At 37.2% G+C, this 19,681-nt stretch overlaps 2 protein-coding genes across 6 annotated transcripts; one reads left to right on the top strand and one right to left on the bottom strand.

Annotated features, from left to right (window-relative positions):
* Positions 1-1,173: 1,173 nt before the first annotated feature.
* Positions 1,174-5,744, bottom strand: sec22c (SEC22 homolog C, vesicle trafficking protein). Its single transcript, XM_023325960.1, has 7 exons — positions 5,577-5,744; positions 4,991-5,202; positions 4,565-4,728; positions 4,255-4,434; positions 4,014-4,135; positions 3,482-3,547; positions 1,174-3,381 (listed from the first exon to the last, which is right to left on the bottom strand). The coding sequence occupies exons 2-7, from the start codon at positions 5,170-5,172 to the stop codon at positions 3,181-3,183; spliced, it is 915 nt and encodes a 304-aa protein (XP_023181728.1). The 5' UTR covers positions 5,173-5,202; positions 5,577-5,744; the 3' UTR covers positions 1,174-3,180.
* A 134-nt stretch (positions 5,745-5,878) lies between these two features.
* Positions 5,879-19,182, top strand: nktr (natural killer cell triggering receptor). 5 transcript variants are annotated; one of them, XM_005797831.3, is made up of 17 exons: positions 5,879-5,959; positions 6,943-7,021; positions 7,415-7,489; positions 8,407-8,514; positions 9,090-9,134; positions 10,807-10,894; positions 11,667-11,696; positions 12,022-12,167; positions 12,322-12,511; positions 12,610-12,777; positions 13,580-13,667; positions 13,854-14,002; positions 14,084-16,759; positions 16,842-16,922; positions 17,752-17,811; positions 18,321-18,422; positions 18,649-19,182. In XM_005797831.3, the coding sequence occupies exons 2-17, from the start codon at positions 6,964-6,966 to the stop codon at positions 18,716-18,718; spliced, it is 4,134 nt and encodes a 1,377-aa protein (XP_005797888.1). In that variant the 5' UTR covers positions 5,879-5,959; positions 6,943-6,963; the 3' UTR covers positions 18,719-19,182. The 5 variants fall into 5 exon arrangements, with proteins under 5 accessions (XP_005797888.1, XP_023181724.1, XP_023181725.1 ...); XM_023325956.1 differs by having other exon boundaries at positions 5,890-5,951; XM_023325957.1 differs by lacking the exons at positions 5,879-5,959; positions 6,943-7,021; positions 7,415-7,489; positions 8,407-8,514 and adding an exon at positions 9,353-9,376 and having other exon boundaries at positions 9,091-9,134.
* The last annotated feature ends 499 nt before the right edge of the window (positions 19,183-19,681 follow it).

Genomic DNA, 19,681 nt, shown 5'->3' with positions numbered 1-19,681 from the left:
ACATTTGTGACTGATGGGTCAGTGCTTTAAAATTTAATCCATCAGCCCTGTTAGAGAACTTCCATTTGTTTCTAAGCTTTGAACTAAATGAAATAATAAAAAACTCCTTTGTTTGGAAGTAAAGACTAAAAGCTTTACAGAAAGAGAAACAAATATTTCAACTATTGCAAAGTAATTAAACAAAAGAGATGACATTAACTATCACTCATATACGGGAGTGTTTTACTTAATTATGACTTCACCTCTATGAGTGCTCTGAAATTTCTGTGCTGGCAGGCCAAAGCATTCATATTCACTCATGCACATATTTAAACATTCTTAATGTCTTGGAATGCTAATAAAAAAATGACCAAATTCATCCATATTTATAAGCCTAAAACTGATACTATGCTAGTAATTGGTATTTATGCTGTTTGATCTATTACTCTACTGTTTTACCGTTAAAACAGTATTTGGATTTACAAGGTTGTAGACTATTTACAGTAACAAATCAATATCAAAATGTACTGTGCAGTGCATAAAATCTGTCATCATTAGTTACATTGTTGTGGGAATAAATACCTGAGAGTATCACGAGAAAAAGCCCATATTGGAAGTCCATAACACCACTACTGGACAATATTCAGATATGCACAATGTTGTTATTATTCTCTGCAGTTTCATTTGTTATGTTAATCTTTGGGCTTTTTCCTAGCTTAAAGCCAAATAATCATGCCTAGCTTATCTGTTCCAGTCAGACTGTGCTGTGAGCAAAATCTGTAAAATCGCTGCCAACTCTGCAACAACAGAGACATCCAAACGTCAGCATTGTAAACAGCGCCATCTGGTGTTAAGCCAGAGAAACTGCAACGATGCGTTTCAATGGCGGACGCAGGCATGATTTTACAAGAGTTTATGTGAAACACTTGCTGGTGAAACTCTTATTTAATGTTGACATTATAAACATAATATACAAAATATGTACTAAAAAATTACAAATTTCCAAATTAATTTATCTATGTTTATCATTTTTGATGACTTGAGGATCAGCAGGGGAAATCAGTTTAATTACTACAGAAAACATAATTTTAACTCCTTTTACAATCATTATGGAAAATAAATCTAGTCAATAGAACACATATTCTGTAGCAAAACAGAAATAATAGAGGAATAACGATAATTTTGACTATTAGATCATTTCAAATATTTGTAATTTTATTTAAAAAAAAAGAAAGAAACTTTTTACATTTATCAATGACTTAATAATTAATAGGGAAAAGACAGATTCCATACATCTCTATTGACCATGATGCTAATAGCTACTAACATTAACTTTCACTGCTTGGTACGACTCAAACTTGCAACTAAAAGTTGTTGTAAAAACAAAACAATCATTAGAAGAGTTATTAAATGACACTTTTTATCTTCCTATCATAAATTTGTACACAAACATAAATGTGAGAACTTCAACTTAAAGGAAGATGTGTTGAGTTCCAGAAACAAATAGAAAAATTTAAATAAATATAAATTCACTCCAAATTTTAAACATTCAGTAATAAAACCTTGACAAACAATCGTTACATAATAGTGCAGCTTTTTAAAACAAACTGTATTTATGAAATCGGTGCTTTCATATGATTATCTGTTGAAAAAGACAGAACTAAAATGTAAAATGCCCTGATCAGAATTTTTAAAGTTGATTTTGTAAACCTATGAGCTGCCCACATCAATTTTAGTCGATTAAAATTTCTATCTAAGAACCAAAATACAAAGAGATTCAAGAAGGACAGCATTTAAAATATGATTTTGGATCCTCCTTACTTACTTAAATTAGGCACAAAGGCTACGTCACACCAAGTGAATACGGGCTTACGGAAAAAACTCAATTGACTTTGGAGTGATTAGTAATGTTAGCATAAATCAGACAGCTGTCTTTGTGTTTAATCCCTGGGGAATGTAGGTCCTTATCTTAACTATAAGATATCCATAAGAATACAAACAATTTAAAATTCAACATATTGCATGATAAGATAGAGATTCTAACAAAAGTGGTTTTGCTTGAAGTCCTCTTTTGCAGCCTGAATTAAGCAATTTCTTAGGTGGTCGTAGAAATGCTTCACTCTAAATAGCTTCTAACTTTATTTTTAAACACCTTGTTGATCTGTAAAATAGCTAATTTGAGTTTCCTTCACACAGGAATGGCTTCCATGCAGAAAACTGCTGTTACTGTGACTCAGTAGTACTCAGTACATTGTTTCTTACCGACCAGTCAGTCAGTGCAGATCAAGCCAAAACTAAGTGATTTCAATCACTGGCCGATTTCTCAGTTCATCTCTACTTAAGATACATCTCTAGCTAATTTAATACAATCAATACTTAGAAGTGTAAGAAAATGTGTGCAGATAGCAGAGGTTATTGAAAGCATAAATAGCTTTAATGTCAAACAGACCCTTCAGTGTTATAGCAGCTAAGCACATGCCTGAGAAAATGTAAAATAAGATAGCTGAACCCAACCACTTTGCCACATTTTAAAACAAGAACTGGGCCATGTTTCTGCAAAGAACTTTGATTTAGGCTTTTGTTTTGGATGAATGCGTACTGGATCATCGAGAGTTAACAAGCAGCACTAAGAGCTATCCTTCAATTTATCTATTGCTAATCCAAACTATAAAATAAGAAATTATGTTACTATAACAGCAACATGTTTTCACTCATAAAAGCACGTCCTTCCTATCTTAAAAGTACAATAATTACAAACCGTCAGAGAACTTTTTAAAGCGATAATCCGACATTAATGAAAGGCCTGGAAAAGCTGAAAAAAATGGAAGCAGAACACGAGTAAAAATGAGTCATATGATAAAAAGTAGCCACCACTGTTGAGACAGGTTAATGGTCTCCATGTAGAAAATAGTGAGAAACCATGTATGAAAAAACATCTCCGGCTTTCTTGAAAATGTCTTTTTCTTTCTTATTTTGATTTGAAAGCTTCCAGACTGACTGCTCGTCTTTGTTTTCTTGCCTTAAAAAACAAAGCTAAGACATCGCTATGTACAAGCTTGCTTTGAACTTCCACAACACAACTTCATTCATTATTGTCTTCAAGTTATTATTAAAACAAATCCACATGGTGAAGTGGGCAGTTTACATATTCCTCAGTCTGAATACTGGGTCGGTGCAGCACATTGGACAGTTCTGAGCTCCTCACACTCCACAGTCATCGGTCCTATGGTGGATTCTGCGAGTGAGGGTGAGCGAGGTGGAGAGGGAGGCGACGGAGATGTGGAAGAGGAGCTGCCATATGTTCCTCAAGCCGAGCAGGTACAAGTTGCATAGGACAATCACGCCTAAAAGAAGGAAGGACTTCAGCTTCTTCAGGGACGAATGGAACAGGTAGAGGTGGCACTACAGACACGGTAACAAAAAGATGTGTTAGCCAGAGCTTGGCAAGAGGTTGTTACTGTCTGCAATGAGCAGCTGTGTCAACCTGCCAACTATTATTTACCTGAAGAGCACAGCAGATAAATGCAAAGAAAAATGCAGCAACGTTCCAAATGCCTTCGTAGTCATCCTTTGGAAAGTCACATTAAAAACAGTTGGGTTAACTTCAGTCTTGGCTGAGAATCTGCTCCTGCATATTTTAGATTAAATTAGCCATCTAAAAATAAAGAAAATGTTAAAACAGCTAAAATGCAGTTGCTTTTTGTAAGCGCTTGCTCTATACAGATCCGGTCAGAAGTCTGCAAATACAAATTAGTAGAATAAATTTGGGGCTTTTAGTAATTTACCTCAAACATTCTTTGTTCAGGGTGGACTGATAACATACAAAAAGAAGAATTGGGCGCAAAAGGTTCGCATATATAGCTGTATGCAGTTGTATTAAACTGCAGTTTTGAATCTGTCAGATGTATTATGATTTTCAAATAATAATGAAAAAGGATTTCACTACATATAGCCAAGGCTACTCTGAACAAAAAAACAAAAAACAAGAATCTTCAGCTGATAAACCTTTGATCAGACCCTTGAACTGGTCACACCTGGAATGTGTTCTCTGCGAGGTGCACCCCACGGATCACATTCAAAGATGCACACATGATATTTAGGACAAGAGAAAGGATGCCTGGGGCGGTCACTGGTTCAAGCCTCTGATTTACACCAGCTGGAATGAAAGAAAACAACAACATACCTTTATCACATTAAGATAGCGTAATATAAACCCACCTAATATCTGTATTATTTTAGCATGAAGTATAAGAGACTGATTGGGAATTGCCTTACTGGATGAAACACCTTGTTCTAGGTGCCCATTTGCTGTCCCGTTGGTCAGCTCCACTTCATCCAGGTTGATTAGTTGAGGTGGACGGATTCTCAGGTCCTCTTGGACCTCTGCCAGAGTCACCTCCAGAGCAGGACCACCACTCTGGTTGTACTGCTGCTTCAGTTTTTGAATAGTGGTGTCTATTAGGTAGAAGCAATATTTATACTTGGATGGATAGATTGAACTTATTTTAAACAAACTGCTCATTAAACAAAAGCAGAAGAGCACTGGGTAGACAATGTTCTGCTAAATAATTTTTTCTTCCCTCACCAAATTCCAAAAATGGATATGGCCTGGCTGCCAGGGAAATGACGGTGCTGTTGAAGCATGTGGTGAACTCCCAACGTAGGTCTTCTAGGAAGCAGAAGGCTTTAGCAACAGGGAGGCTGCTGTGGCACACGCTCATGTAGGATACACCCTCTGAGGAGACGAAGCTGAACAGGTGAGAGGAGACAAGGTGTTTGGTAAACAAACAGCCCGGCACAGCGAGGCATGGATGACCTCGTGTCAGCACCAAAGGGTCCAGGCATGGGCTGATTCCCAGCACATAAAGCAGGAATCAAAGAAAAATAAAGAACTAGGACCTTATCATAATTAGAGATGAACCCGCAACTTTTCAGGGTTTTTATTGTGGGCTATGCCTAATATGTTCTCTTTCTTAAATAAAAATAATTGTTCAGGTTTCAGAATCCTTACTATATATTGAGCTTCTGGCCTTTAACGGTGCCCCTCTCGGGGAAACGGGACAGAGACTTGCTGATGGTCCTGAGCTGCTGCTTCCTCTCCTGGAGCTCTTTATTGTGCTCAAAGTCGGTGGAAGCTGACAGAGGGAGTCCATCCCTGACCCGCACCACGAACGCAAACAGGATCAGAGACATGATAGCCTGAGTCTGTGAAGGATATGCGGCCTACATGGGGCAGACGGAAAAAAGAGAGGAAGAGAATTACCATTTAAAACACTTTGCTTAGTTTGACACAACAGTTATCTTTGGCGGTCATTCTAACGCAGATCAAACATGAATACACGATATTACAATCATATGTCTAATCATAGTTTTGGAAATTTTATTGGAAACTATGAGATTATTATGTAATGAAGATTTCATTAACCTGCAATTAACATACAAAAGTCCAATTAAATGTCTATATTAACGTAATAATATTCAGAGATTATTAATATGTCTTATACATATACTGCGTAAGAATGAAAATAATTATTAATTTAGAAATTAACTTTAATTAATCATGTACATTTAGATTACACATTTAAGTTACACCTTACCTCATTGTTATGGAGTTCATGCTGCACCTTGTTACAATGCTACTGTAAGTTAGCTCACAATAGCATCATACAAGCCAATCACACTGCTCACTGAAAAGCCAACCTCCGATAAACAACCTACGAGGGTAATTAGTAATTCATATAAACAAGCTTGAAGAACCTATAGACAAATGCGAGTAGGACGGCTGATTTAAATTGTCCAGGGAGCTAACGTGATTTCTGTTTCTGGATAACAACCACCACAACAAATCTTCTACGGTACAGCAGGAGGGACAAACTTCCCAAAGGAAGCCCCTACTCTTAAAAAGAAGAAGGAAGTAGCACAAGCTAACGGTTTACCGTCAGTGACTAGCTCGTTTTACCCGGCTAGCTACTGTACGTGGGTAAGTTATTTAATATTAATCAGCTTTAAATATATGATGCGAGTTGGAAGCTTTGAATAAATTGGTGTAGTACACGGATAAATGTGTTTAATGAAAGAAACGGTGGAGAATGCAATGGAAGTTACTACGCAAACAGCACCTAGCGCAGCTAGCACTAGATAGCTGAGAGGTAGCTAATGCAACCATTTTGATAGCGCCTATGTTTTTTGTTTTACCAAGTGAACAATGTATTCTCTTTTTATTGTATTTTTAACTCTCCTAATGAACTGTAACATAGCTTTGTTGTCGGGTTATCTTGTGACGGAATTGCAATAGATATGCATAAATGTGTTCTTTTGTAAAAAGGTCAATTGTTTTTCTAAAGTAGGATGTATCCTTTAATTTTATAAAATTGTTATATTTTAGCGAGTTTATCTTGAATTTATATTTGGGGTCTATAATAGCTGTTTTAACACATTTTTTTATATTTTTTTCGGGTTACTATGACAACTCATGTAAAATGCCACCTTCCTCATCTTTAACTAGTTGAACAAAAAATCCAGCTGTGGAGGTCTAAAGACATTCTAGGATGAGACCGCATGAAATAAATAAGCTTTAATACATTAAGATAGATGTGCAGTTATGAAATACTGAGCTTTATGGGGGAATACTCTACACAATTGTAGCATATCGTTTGATGTTGAAATAAATTGTTCTCTATTTTTAGCAGTGTAGCGTTGCAGTCTGAATGTGGCACTCCCAGCTAAACCTCCAAAGTAAATATCTGTAACATGATGCACATTATGCAACCAACACAATGCAGTTCTGCGATGGTGGTGGCGCCAACAAGTCACTAACAACATCACTTTAGGCTTTTCATCTTAATTGTGTACTTTCTTAATTTATTTAAAAGCAGGCACAGCAAGATCAGAACTAATAGAAGAGTTTATTTAACTCTTTGGCAATTTCTTCTCATGTTCTTTGTACTTGCCCTGTGTTTTTAGGTCACATGCACTTTGATCACAATGGGGGTAAAAGACCGCCCTCAGTGTTACTTTGATGTGGAACTCAACCGGGAGCCAGGTAAGGAAATCATTATTTGTCAGATTAAGGGAAAACAAGTAAACAGCACATGTTTCATTTAAACCATAAACTTTCAACAGAAACCTTCACTGTGATATTTTCTTTAATTCTGACAAATGAAAGTGCAACACACAGTAGTGCACTAACCTGATAGACTGGTTTGGTCTCAACTGTTGTAAATCAGTGTATCAGTATTGAAGGGTTGTTTGGAACTGTTGTCCTGGAGTGGTTTTCTTTTTGTTTCGTCAGTGGTAACTATGTACTGTAAATAAAAGCAGATTACATAGCCAATATTTCATTTGTTTATTTCTTTGGCATTTTTTTCTTTAAATATGCTGTTTTGTTGCAAAAATTTTTTAATAAATGTAATAAATTCTCTCTTGCTTTCTGTAGTTGGGCGCATTGTCTTTCAGCTGTTCTCGGATGTTTGTCCCAAGACAAGCAAAAACTTTCTTTGTTTGTGCACTGGTAAGTTATTTTCACTCAGTGGTGTTTTCCATTGTATTATTCATTCCAGACATTTAGCAACATTTTGTGTTTAAGTCATTTAATGAACTGGATCTTGGCTGGATTAGATGTGAAACCGAACAAGCTGTTACTCTTAATGCTTATTTAGCCAATCTATATTTTTAGTAATAGTAATCTGGTAGATTGATATATTTTAATATATGCAACAACAAAAAAATAAAATAAACAATGAACATACCATAGATTACTATGGTATGCAATTATATTGATCACCCAGTAAATTTGCTCCCATTGATTGGAGCCCTGTCCTACTGTAGAGGTGGTCTTACATCCAACAGAAATCATAAATTTGCAGACAGACAGCAGAATTATCCCTCTTCTTATTTCCTCTACATCTCATTGATGAAGATTGGATTGTTTCAGACTGAATAATTGGCTCCTACATTTGTACAAAACTGCTTTAATGAACACAATTTAATTGTTTCACTTTTATTTTGATGGTACTTATAGAACAGGGTAATTCTACACCATAATTAACCAAACTTTGGGATATTTGTGCTGGCAGTGAAATCAGATACCATATCTTGCAATAGAAGCTTCTAAATTAAACATTTATCTTGTAAATGTAACACGGATAATCTAGAATGTGATACTTTTATAGATATTTTTTTCCAGTCAGATTTTTAAAAAATGAAATAAGACTAAATATTTCTACCGTCCAGCATTGACTTTGGCTATTGGTATCAAGTTTTTAAAAATACAGTAGCCTCATCCCAGGACTTCCATTTCAGAACAACTTTTAAATTTTTTTTTGCTTTGGTTTGTTTTGTTTTTTTTTTTTACATAGAAGCACTTTCTAGAATTGCTATTCAGTTTGTAGTTCTGTGAGAGTTTTCTTAATAATCATGTTGTTTCAGGTGAAAAGGGAACTGGGAAAGTCACAAGGAAAAAACTGTGTTACAAAGGCTCCACATTTCACAGAGTTGTGAAAAACTTCATGATTCAAGGAGGCGACTTCACAGAAGGTAACAACATAAATATCCTTGCTGCTTTGAAATATGATGTGAGATTAGCACAATATTTCTCAATTCCGGTCCTCAGGCCCTGCATGTTTTAGGTGTTTCCCTTTTTCCACACACCTGGATTGAATCTGTGGGTGATTAACAGACTTCAGCAGTACTTGAGGTCTGCAGAAGAGGGCATGCAGTCATTTCGATCAGCTGTTCTGGAATAGAGGCACATCTAAAACATGCAAAGCAGGGGTGCATGAGCACTAGAATTGACAAGCAATTGGATTAGCTTCTGTGTTTTGACATTAGGTTGGCATCTAAGGATAAATTTGGGCAAATAAAAATCTATCAAAAAGGAAAACATGTTTGTTGAAGCTATGCAAAGAGTTTTTCATTAAGGTGCCTGAAACTAACAGGTTCACTGCAGCTTTGCTAACCTGGAAACCTGCTGCTTCCTGAAAATGGCAGCAACGTCTACAAAAAAGTGTTTGATAAGCAAGCTTTGATCATTAGGTGTTTTGTTTGCTGTACAAAAAACTATGTTAATTTGACATTAAAAAAATCTAAGTTTGTTTTATTTATGACTGCAGGAACTGGAAGAGGAGGGGAATCAATATATGGTGGCTACTTTGAAGGTATTTTGATATTGATTCATATAATAAATATGTGTTTAAGTATTGCAATCCTGTGCTATTTGAGCGAAGTTTTGCATGTTTTTTCTAGCTGAATCATTAATTTTTTGTGGCTTTCCCAGTGTGTGAATTTAATCAAATCAGCATGGGAAGTAGCCATTCTCGTTACTAAATGCTACCATCCTCCTGCTAAAACTATCAACATATTCTCTTATTTATAGAGTGGTCTTTTGCAAAATGAAAAGGTAAGAAATGTGCACAGTTCAGTAACACCATGCCAACATAGTCATCACAACAAGGTCTGACCCAAAAGTTTACATGCCCTGACACACTTTCCATTCAGTCAGATATCCCTTTTGTCCCCAATGTTTGGCTGCAACCTGCATTTCTAGTATCTGTAGATCTGATATGATGGATATAATTCAATTATTGACTTGATGACATGAAATTTACAATGGAGACTGTAGAAAATAGAACCTACTTCACTTTTGAGATTTTAGTTGTTCTAGAATAATAAATAATTACAGAGCATTTTTACAATGTAATAAAATCATTTCTCAATTTGAAGCATGTTTCTCCAAATTATTCCCAAGATTTTCAATTAATTTTCTATCATACCATCTTTGATAATTACACAGTTCCAACTCTGTGTCTCCAGTTCTCTAATAATGAAAGATCATCGAGACATTGGTTGTATGAGAAAATACAGTATAGTCCCATAAGCAAATAAGAGAAAAGAGTAAGTTACCATAAAGACAAACTGTCTCAGAGGAAAACATTACGAATTCAAGGAAAAAAGTTTTTATAGTAGAGACTATGACATACAGGTTTGGACTGTATATGCAGAGATTATTCAGAACAATGATGGAGATGTGCTTCATTAATCAAGATGTATGTTTATTTATTTTTTTAAAGATTCATTCAGAGTTTAGGTGGTTTTTAAATACACATTTTGTTTTGCTTTGTCCTGATTTTAAATTCAAGCTCAAAAAGTGTGAAAGAAAACCCATATTACTGTCATTTTTGGACAAAACTTTGACCTTGCACCACTTGAGTCATGCTCAGAATTTTCTTTTAAAATGTTATGTTTTTATTGTTGACGTTATCACTGCATGGCTGAGCAGTACCTGAACCTAGCTCTGTTTGTTCATGGGTTATGTGTAAAACCAGCTATGACAAAGATAATTATTTAAAAAAAATAAAAGTTCTTCATTTTAAATTAAAACACTTAACATTAATATTTTATTTGACATTAATGGGAAACTAAATTGCATTTTCAGGCTTACAAACTCTGACATTGATTTATATAAAGTTAAAAGGTTACAAGTCTAAAGGAATTTTTTGTTTTTTATCTTGTAGGGTGTAAGTAGGAGAATTTTACTCTATAGAATGTTTTCTTTTCTAACCAAAACATTTGGACTTTTAGCAAGTATCAGGTTTATTAACAAGATCAACAGAAACTGACAAACGTCCTGTAAATATCTTTAAGCTCACCAAACCACCAGTTTGAAGCTTTAGAAAATTATTTAAACATTTGGGTCCATAGAAACCTGGGGGAAACGAGGCTTATGTTTTTTGGTTAATTATATATATTTTTTTATCTCCAAAAGTATTTCTATTAACGTTAATTGGGGAACGCCCTCTGAAACTTTGATTCCCCTCTGTCTGTTCCCAGATGAGAATTTCATTCTCAAACATGACAAAGCCTTCCTGCTGTCCATGGCCAATCGTGGGAAGAACACCAATGGCTCCCAGTTTTTTATGTGAGTAAGACTCAATTCATATAAAGCACAACTTTCATTCCAACTGAAGCTCTGTCTTAGTTTTTACTTCCTGACCCTTGCCCTGTTATGACCCTGCAGAGTAGTATTTGCCATCTAAAATCCCCTCTCTCTGTATGTGTGTTAGATTTCAAAGTGCAGAGCAACATTGGATTCATTCTTTTTTTACCTACAAATGTGTTACATTTTTTCTCTTGCCGTTTTTGTGTAAAATTTACAGAAACTCTAGCATCCTGCTCTTCCAAGGTAATGTGTCTCAAAGGCTGTGTTTCTCTCTCTCCTGACTTTCTTTTTCATGTTGTAGTTGTGTATTTTCTAACATGTATCACAATGCACTGTTTATTTTGGAAATGCTTAAGTTTCGCTAATAAGTTCAGGCAGATCACATTATTTGGACTGAAAGATCTCCTGAATCACAAAAAGGCATAATGGTTATCACTTTGAACTTTTCCTTCACAAGTAGATACTTGTGAGACATTAGGGAGGATTTGTATTTTTTCCTTCATTGATTTGATCAAATTAAAACATAATTTTACAGCTTCCTACATTTTAAAGTGATAATTCAAAATTTAAAGTGCAAGATAAGCCAAGAGTGGTTTTGTATGCTACATATTTTTTGGAGACTTTTTTGTGTTACTCAGTTGCAGCCTCATGTTGTTTGAGTGATTTTGTTTTCTCAGTTATCAATGTTTTCATTTTTTTCTATGAACCCTTCATTGTCATTGATCGACTCAACTGGATTAACCACAAACAGCACAACTAAAATGGCTCCTCACCTTGATGGGTAAGAAGCTCTTCAGTCATTTCCAAGTATATAGAAGAAAAGAATCTCACCTTTAGTGCTATGAAAGGTTTCATAGAATGTGTCTAAATAATTTTTGAAAGCTCTAAACAACATTTCATCCCTAATTGCATCTGATTGATCGATAGAGGTTTCCCTTTTCCTTTATTTAACAGCAGAGGCGGGCATAAACATGCAGGGCATGAATCACTGCACCTTTCAGGCGCTAACTTACCTTTGAACTTTCTTCATAAATCCAAACGGAAAGCAATAGTAAGTTTGGACTTCAATTGTTCCAGGAATACATTTTCGTTTTATCTCCGTCCAGCGTCCATGTTGTCTTCGGCCTCGTCATCTCTGGGTTTGAAGTGATAAAGAAGATCGAGGGACTGAAGACTGATTCAGCAAGCAGACCCTACGCTGATGTGAGAGTGGTCGACTGCGGACAGCTGATCACAAAGTCTGCGAATGATGGTCAGTGCAACGTTTTTCTTGAAAACCCATGTTATGCTCACTTACGGGAAAATGGTTTTATTTGACAAATATCACTTTATTTGATATCACTAAATATAAAATGCAAAAGCCTTTATAATTTTTTTTAAAAATTTAAAAACAATTTTAATTTCAGTGCTCGAGGGCAAGCGGAAAAGGACTTCATCCATGAACTCCAATGACTTGTCCAATTTTTCATCATCTGAAAGTGAATCAGAAGAAAAGTTCAAACATCAAAAGCGACTGGCAAAAAGTAAACCATCTAAAAAGAAAAGGAAAGAAGGAAAGAAGGTCAAGAAAGCTGAAAATGTGCCTTCTAATCAAAGGTATGTTTTAACATTTAAAATAGTTCCATGTTCAAGATTAATTCTTATGATGTAAATACAAACAAAGTACATGTTTGGTTATGTTCCTGCTCTTTAAGGTGTGCAGAAAAAGAGACGGCAGAAGGTGAAAGTAAACCTGAAGAGGAGAAGGAAACGGGTGGGAAGAGGGAGAAGCCTGTTGTTCGGCCTGAGGAAATCCCACCTGTGCCAGAGAATCGCTTCCTGCTGCGACGGGACATGCCAACGCAGGAGGACAAAACAGAACCGTTAGTTATCAAGATTATTACAGAATATTAAACACATATAACACACCTCAAAAGTATTCAATCCCTTGGAACTTAATAATGCTTTGTTTCATTACAACCATTTATGCAACCTAGTGAGATTTTATATGACAGGCAAAACCAAAGTGAAAACGAAAGAAATTGTATATTTTGCTGAATAAATTCAGAGAAATACACCATGTACTTGTATTTACCCCCAAACTCTTTTGGAGTGCATCTCTGCCAACCTATAGCTGAAGGAAAACGTCTCTAAATATCCATTTTTACTGATACTCAATTAGATGTATGTTTGGACATCGACTGGGCCATTCTCAGAATGAGAATATGCTTCGATGCTTTTTAGTGTCTAAGTTTGCGCTGTAGCTCCATTTATTGTCACATCAACTTCAACCTGCTTTGCTTTTGAAGGGTGTGAATTGCAGTTTTAGTATTTGTTGGATTTTGCATGTTAGGCAAAAGTTTCTACTTTGAGTTTGTTTGACCAGACAACCTTCTTCCACAGGGGCGGTGTGTACCACCATGGCTTGTAATTAACTTCACATAAGCTTCATTCTACAGTTTTTGCTTTTCTGATAAATGCTTCATTATCTGGCCAGCCAGCCATGTTCTGGAGTAATTGTGCCACACAAAATAAAAATTTTTGGATTATGTGTTTTACAACTCTCTTTTAGATATTCAAACTTGCCTTACACATAAACAAGGGGCATGAATACTTTTGCAAGGTAGTGTATGCAGTACTTCGTGTAGTTATTTAATTAATTTAAAATGTAATTGTATCTTTCAGTCTTGAGAAAGAAGAGGCTGGTCCTTTAGCTGAACAGAAACCAGCGGTGACAAAGTCCGGACGGAAGATCAGAGGCAGAGGAACAATTGTATGTTCTTCTCTTGATATTAAGGACTCCATATTTGTTTTATGTAAAATTATTAAAATCGTTTGTTTTAATTTTTGTTGTCAAGACAATTTATCAAGGAGAAACTCAATTTTGGGCCTTAAATGTAAAGAGTAGATTTTCAACCTGCAAATTAACCGTTCTGCTTTCTTTTGCTTTTCATTTTAGAGATATCACACTCCAACCAGATCTAAATCACGCTCTACATCTGTTGAAGAGCGTGGGGGCAGTGAAACTCCACCACACTGGAAAGTGGAAACAAAGAGAGCCAAAGTTTTACCTCCCCAGAGCCCGGAAAGGTGGAGCAAAGGAGACAAGTAGGAATTATGTTCTACTTTCCACCCCTTTGGATGTTTTTCCTGTATTCATTTGCCTTCATGCTTATTTTGCTTTAACAGACTTAAAGAGCGTTCTTCAAGCAAGTGGGATAATAGAAGCAAATCTCCTCAGTCTTACTCTGGTGAACTTTCCTCAGACCAAAGCTCTGAGAGGTCAAGCCAGCACCGGCTTCCAAAAAAGGAGAAGAAAAAAGCCAAACGCAAGAAGAAAGCCAAAAAGCGCAAACATGGCAAGAAGAAAAGCTCCAAGAACAAATCTCGAGAACCCTACGACTCAGAGGGTGAAAAATCAGCAACTTCTGCTGGGAGGTCCAGATCCCGATCAGTGACCCAGTCTCCCTCAAGTGAACATCGTTCTTCTGGCAGGAGAAGACGGAGATCCTCCCTGTCTTTTTCTAAATCCTACTCCAGGTCCTACACATCCAGTCGATCCAGATCTCGAGGAAAATCCAGGTCTTATTCAAAGTCCAGAAGCTTCTCTAGATCACGAAGTCGGTCTTTGTCTGGATCCAGGTCTCGGTCTTATTCTCGATCACGGTCAAGGTACAGATCAAGATCCCGGTCATCTTCTCAGTCCAGGTCGAGATCAGGGTCTAGGTACACGTCCAGATCCCGATCTTTGTCCCCTAGAAAAAGGAGTTTTTCCAGATCTCCAAGGAAGAGGAAGACAACCAAACCCAAAATGGATGCAATGATGCCTGTGACTGGGAAGGTCCAAGATAAAAAGATTACACCTGTTCCCATACTGCCAGCTCTCCCAGTAGCTGAAACAGTTCCTGTGATCCCACTGAGTGACAGTCCTCCTCCTTCTCGCTGGAAACCAGACCAGAAGCCCTGGAAGCCCTCCTACATTCATATTCAAGAAATCAAAGCTAAAGTTATGCACAGTAAGCCCTCTACCCCTGGTCCGGCAGGGGACGGCTTTTCCAAAAAAACGCGCACACCGAAGTCCATACTAGAAGATGTTGAAGAAAAGTCGGCTCACAAAACATCACACAGCGAGTCCTCCAGAAGCAAGTCCTTCAGTCGCTCCAGGAGCCGTAGTTCTAGCAGGTCCAGGTCAAGATCGGGCGAGCCGTACCAGAGCAAGTCATCCTCCTGCGACAGATCAGACTCTGAAAAAGGTCAAAAAGTAGGAAGCAGCAAGAAGAATTCATTAGACAAAGAATGGAAGGAGTACTACAGTTCTCTCAACAGAATAAAAAATTTAGATAAGTATATTTTGGCCAACAAAAGTCAAGACGGACTCTCGGGTTCAGAAAAAGAAGTGAGCAGTGAGCATAGCCCTGATTTTAGTGCCTCTTTGGAGAACAAAAGAGAGAGGGGAAACTCTGAAGAGCAAGAAGCAAAACGTTACTCTTCACTGGCAGAGGAAAGCTTCAAAAGCCGCTCTGAGTGGGATAGTGACAGTGACAAAGCTACCCAAAGCAACACTGCAACTGAGGCACAAGCGGTCCAGTCTAGCACGATCCTGGCGACCGGATGGGATTCAGACAGAGATTCTGAGAATCCAGCAGACCGAAAAAAGTTTAGTTCTGAAAAAGAGGAAGGAGAAGCCAGTTCTGAATCAGACTATGAGGCCTTGAAGAAGACGTCAAAAGCAGTGACCGAGCTAGGATATAAAGTTGCTGCGGCGGTAGCGGCCGCTTCCTCTTCTTGTCCCTCAGATGATAATGCTCATAAAGTTGTACAACCGGAGCGCAAGAAGAGCAAGAAAAAAGCCAAAAGGAAGCATAAACACAAGAAGAAAGGAGAGAGTAAGAGCAGTTCTCATCATGGGAAGGACAAAGCTAAAAAGTCCAAGAGAAAACACCAGAAGCTGAAAGAGACTTTCCATTGGCAGCCACCGTTGGAGTTTGACGAAGAGGAAGAGGATGACGAATCTAAAAGGGAGAGCCGTAGTGCTGGTAGAGAGGTTGAAGAAAACATGGGTGAAGACTTTAACAAAAATAACCAAGATTCAGCTGATTTGAATAAGACACCTGTAAAAGAAGAAGAAAAGATTCAACTGAGATCCAAAGAAAACATTGAAAGCACAAATCACTCTGAGCGAGCATCCAACCAGAACAGTGTCAAAGACCAAGATTCTTTAGATGATATGGAAATCTGCACCCCGGAACACAATGTTGACATCATTGAACACCCTGTTACTCCTGATTTGTCCAACACTGCCACTAAATTAACCCTAAGTTCTACCTCAAAATCATCAGTAGTGGCAAGCACTGATGGTGCATTGCCTCAGAGCATAGCCCAGGCTGATGTCACTTCCTCATCAACAACTGCTACACCACAGGAAGAAGCACCTCCTGGGAGAGCTGTCATAAACTTCAAATGGAAGCCATTAAAACGAATGCCAGTCACACCAGAGGTGAACGTCCAGGCCGTCATGGTGAAAAGCAAGCAAAACAACGAGAGCATCCAGCCTCTGGGCATGCAGGGAGTGAAAATGGAGATCAAGAGTACAAACCGAGTCCGACCGGGTTCGCTGTTTGATGAGGTTCGTAAAACGGTACGGCTCAACCAGAGGCCACGAAACCAGGAGAGTTCAAGTGAGGAAAGATCCTCACTTGAAAGATCTGTGGGGAAGGCCAGAGGTGCATCGCGCTCGCCAAAGAAGTCCAGCTCTGCATCGAGAAAGTCTCGCTCTGCTTCCACCCACCGTTCCCGTTCCAGAGGCTGGTCTCGCTCCTACAGCAGATCCAGAAGTAGATCCCGTAGCTACAACTACTCCTCCAGGTAAGTGACAAACATCACGACAATTGTTTAAACTGCCAAATCATGTCTTTTGTTTAAGTCACTTTTATCGTTGTTCCTGAAGGAGCCGCAGCCGGAGTCGGAGAACCCGCAGACGAAGATCTCGCTCTCGCAGCAGCACATATCGAAGTTACAGCAGGCATAGGTACACTATCTCTGTTATTTTATAATCTATTTTAATTAACAGAAATGTAGCTTCTTTGTATGGAGCTACCAAAGTTGCCAAAATTCACAACCTGACTAGATCAAGATGGGCCCCCCAGAGTGCCGTGTTCAGTTCATACAGTCATGTTCTTCAATCAAGATATATATGCAAAATGGATGTGGATACTACTTCTACATTTAATATTAATTTAATGTAGCAGCAGTAGTTAAGTTGTTTTGGTTGGAGATTAACCAGTCAAATAGTGTGTATTTTGCAAGTTAGGAGTTTGAAATATTTCTCAGTGCACAACCGCACAAGAACTCCTGAAACATTACTATACCATGGTTTCTGCTAATTTAATTGTCTTAAGTTTAGCCCTTAAATGTCTTGAATATGCATAGATTATCAATGGTAGGTCTGAAAGTTTGCAGTTAAGCCTTAAATTTGAATGTTTGTTCATTCTTGACAATATGTATTTGTTCCTTATGTTGTAGTTCTGGCCGAAGGGCAAGACCCTGCAGTAGCAGGGTACCGTGAACGGTACCCTGCTACTACTACAAGCGTTGTAATTCATGGAAGCAATAGGCTTCGAAAAGTAAATTTTTCTGCAAACCTGTCAGAGTTGGGGCTCATTTAACTAAGCAATTAAAACTTTTATCTATTGACATTTTGGCACTATTGATACTTGGTATACAGAAGCAGAGTCCTGGAGGTAAATAAAAATAATGTTTTGTTTTTTTTTCTTCACTGGATCATAATTTTTGTTTATGGAGTGTGTTTTATGATATCAATCATCTAATTTTATGCCTTTCCTTTGCATTCCCAACAGTCGGTCGTACAGTAGAAGTCCCTCCAGAAGCCACTCACATCATCGCCGTCGGAGGTCCAAGTGTGTTAAACTCCTCAGACTCAAACCTGTGGCACTGTCATCATCTCTCAGATTTACAATGATTTATAGATCGTTTTTTAATAAACATCTCAATGTATTTCTTTAATATATGACATTTAATTTATTACATACAAGTAAAAATGTATAAAAATTACAAATATCAATTTAATTTACCCAATTAAAAATATTAGATATTTTTAATTGGGGAAAAAAGTTCTATAGTGATTATTTGCACTTCTGACAGTTTGTACATTTCTACTGTAAAATCTCAAATCTCATACCCCACTGTTTTCCAACCAGCATCTGGAACATGATTAAATTGCTATTGGCTCGTTATTGGCTTCAGTTTAGTTTGGCTGATTGTGCTTATTAACTCTAAATCCCAATAGTTAGCGTTGCATTCACTGTACTTAATTGGTAACACAAGAATGTTCTGATGCTCATTCTGAATACCATTAAAACCAAACCTAAATAATCTTTTACATTTTGTTCTTTTTATTTTGCTACAGGTCCGACTCCTATGACAGCTATTCCAGTAGAAGTCGGAGCGTGAGCAGGAGACGAGGGCGCAGGCGAAGTGAGAGCTATAGGAGCTCTGTGCGCCGCTCACGGTAAAACAACAGTGAAATGGATCTCTATTCAACCTTTATTCAGATTAATTCTATCTTCTTAGACATTCTCTCTTCATGTTTTGGATAAAATATTCACGAGTAATTTATCGATTAAGCTATTTCCTATGCCAATGCTTCCCAATGAAATAAAGGTGTCTGCATCCTTGTGATCGTCTCTCTTGACAACTGAAAGCTGAAATGTTTTGTTGTGATATGTCTGCTTCAGGTCGTCCCGCTCTTCAAGTCGCAGTTCTTCCAGGCACAGGAGTCACAGCCGCAGCAGTCGCTACAGCTGAGCCTCGCCTCAGCTGACACACCGACGGCCTGCTCTCATGGAGGGTTCTTCATATTTTTATACTGTGCTAAGGTTCATTATGTGAGATGAAGGGATGATCATTATTGTAATGAATGTGAATATATCTTGACAGCAATCGGTAGAGCATCTAGTTACTCTGCTGAAATTTTACATGCTTGCTATGAGAGAGGAGTCAAAAATTAACATTGTCATATATTTATGTGTTCTTTAACATTTTCTTCTTATAAGCTAAATGGTGCAATTATTTTTCTCTTTAAAAAACATCTTTAATGTGTTTGAGCAGGAAAAGGTTACTTTTTGAGATGAGCTAAAATCTGTGTCTAAAAGTCCTTGTAATAATTTGTTGTCTCTGAATGAACAGATGAATGTAGAAGCTGTACCTAAAGTATATTATCTGAGACTTTTGTTTTTAATGACTTTTATTAAATATCACCACTCTTTGAACTTCTGTTTCTTTATTTTGGCACCTAACAATGTTTTGGATGGCATTTATTGTGCCTATATTATTGGGAGTGAGCTAATAGAGAGGCTTCTGTCAGTTGCAATGCTTCAATTTGATCTGCAGGGGGCAGGTTTCCATGCCTGAGTGAAGACAAGATCAGCTCATGCTTTAGATTTCAGTTTATTATTCAATATCAGATATAACAGGAAAAAAGTAAACAACCTTTATATTTTTATACTTAACTATGTAATGTCTGATATACTGAGGTGACTTTATATTTACATTGATTTTACTATATTATATAAAGTATGCAAGAATATTTAAGGTTTCCAAAGTTATTTATATAAAAAAACTGGTTTAAGTAGAAAATGTATTGCAGTTTTTTGACAAGATGATTAAATACATTTTTTAATCTTAGGTCTAATGCTCAATATGCTTTTGAAACAACATTCTGTAATATTGTGAGATTAAACTGAATAACTTAATATATTAAATAGGAGA

This window comes from Xiphophorus maculatus, chromosome 21 (genome assembly GCF_002775205.1).
Source record: "Xiphophorus maculatus strain JP 163 A chromosome 21, X_maculatus-5.0-male, whole genome shotgun sequence".
Taxonomy (NCBI): Eukaryota; Metazoa; Chordata; class Actinopteri; order Cyprinodontiformes; family Poeciliidae; genus Xiphophorus; species Xiphophorus maculatus.
The sequence above is the reverse complement of the archived record's forward strand: the minus strand, read 5'-3'. Positions and strand labels throughout refer to the sequence as shown.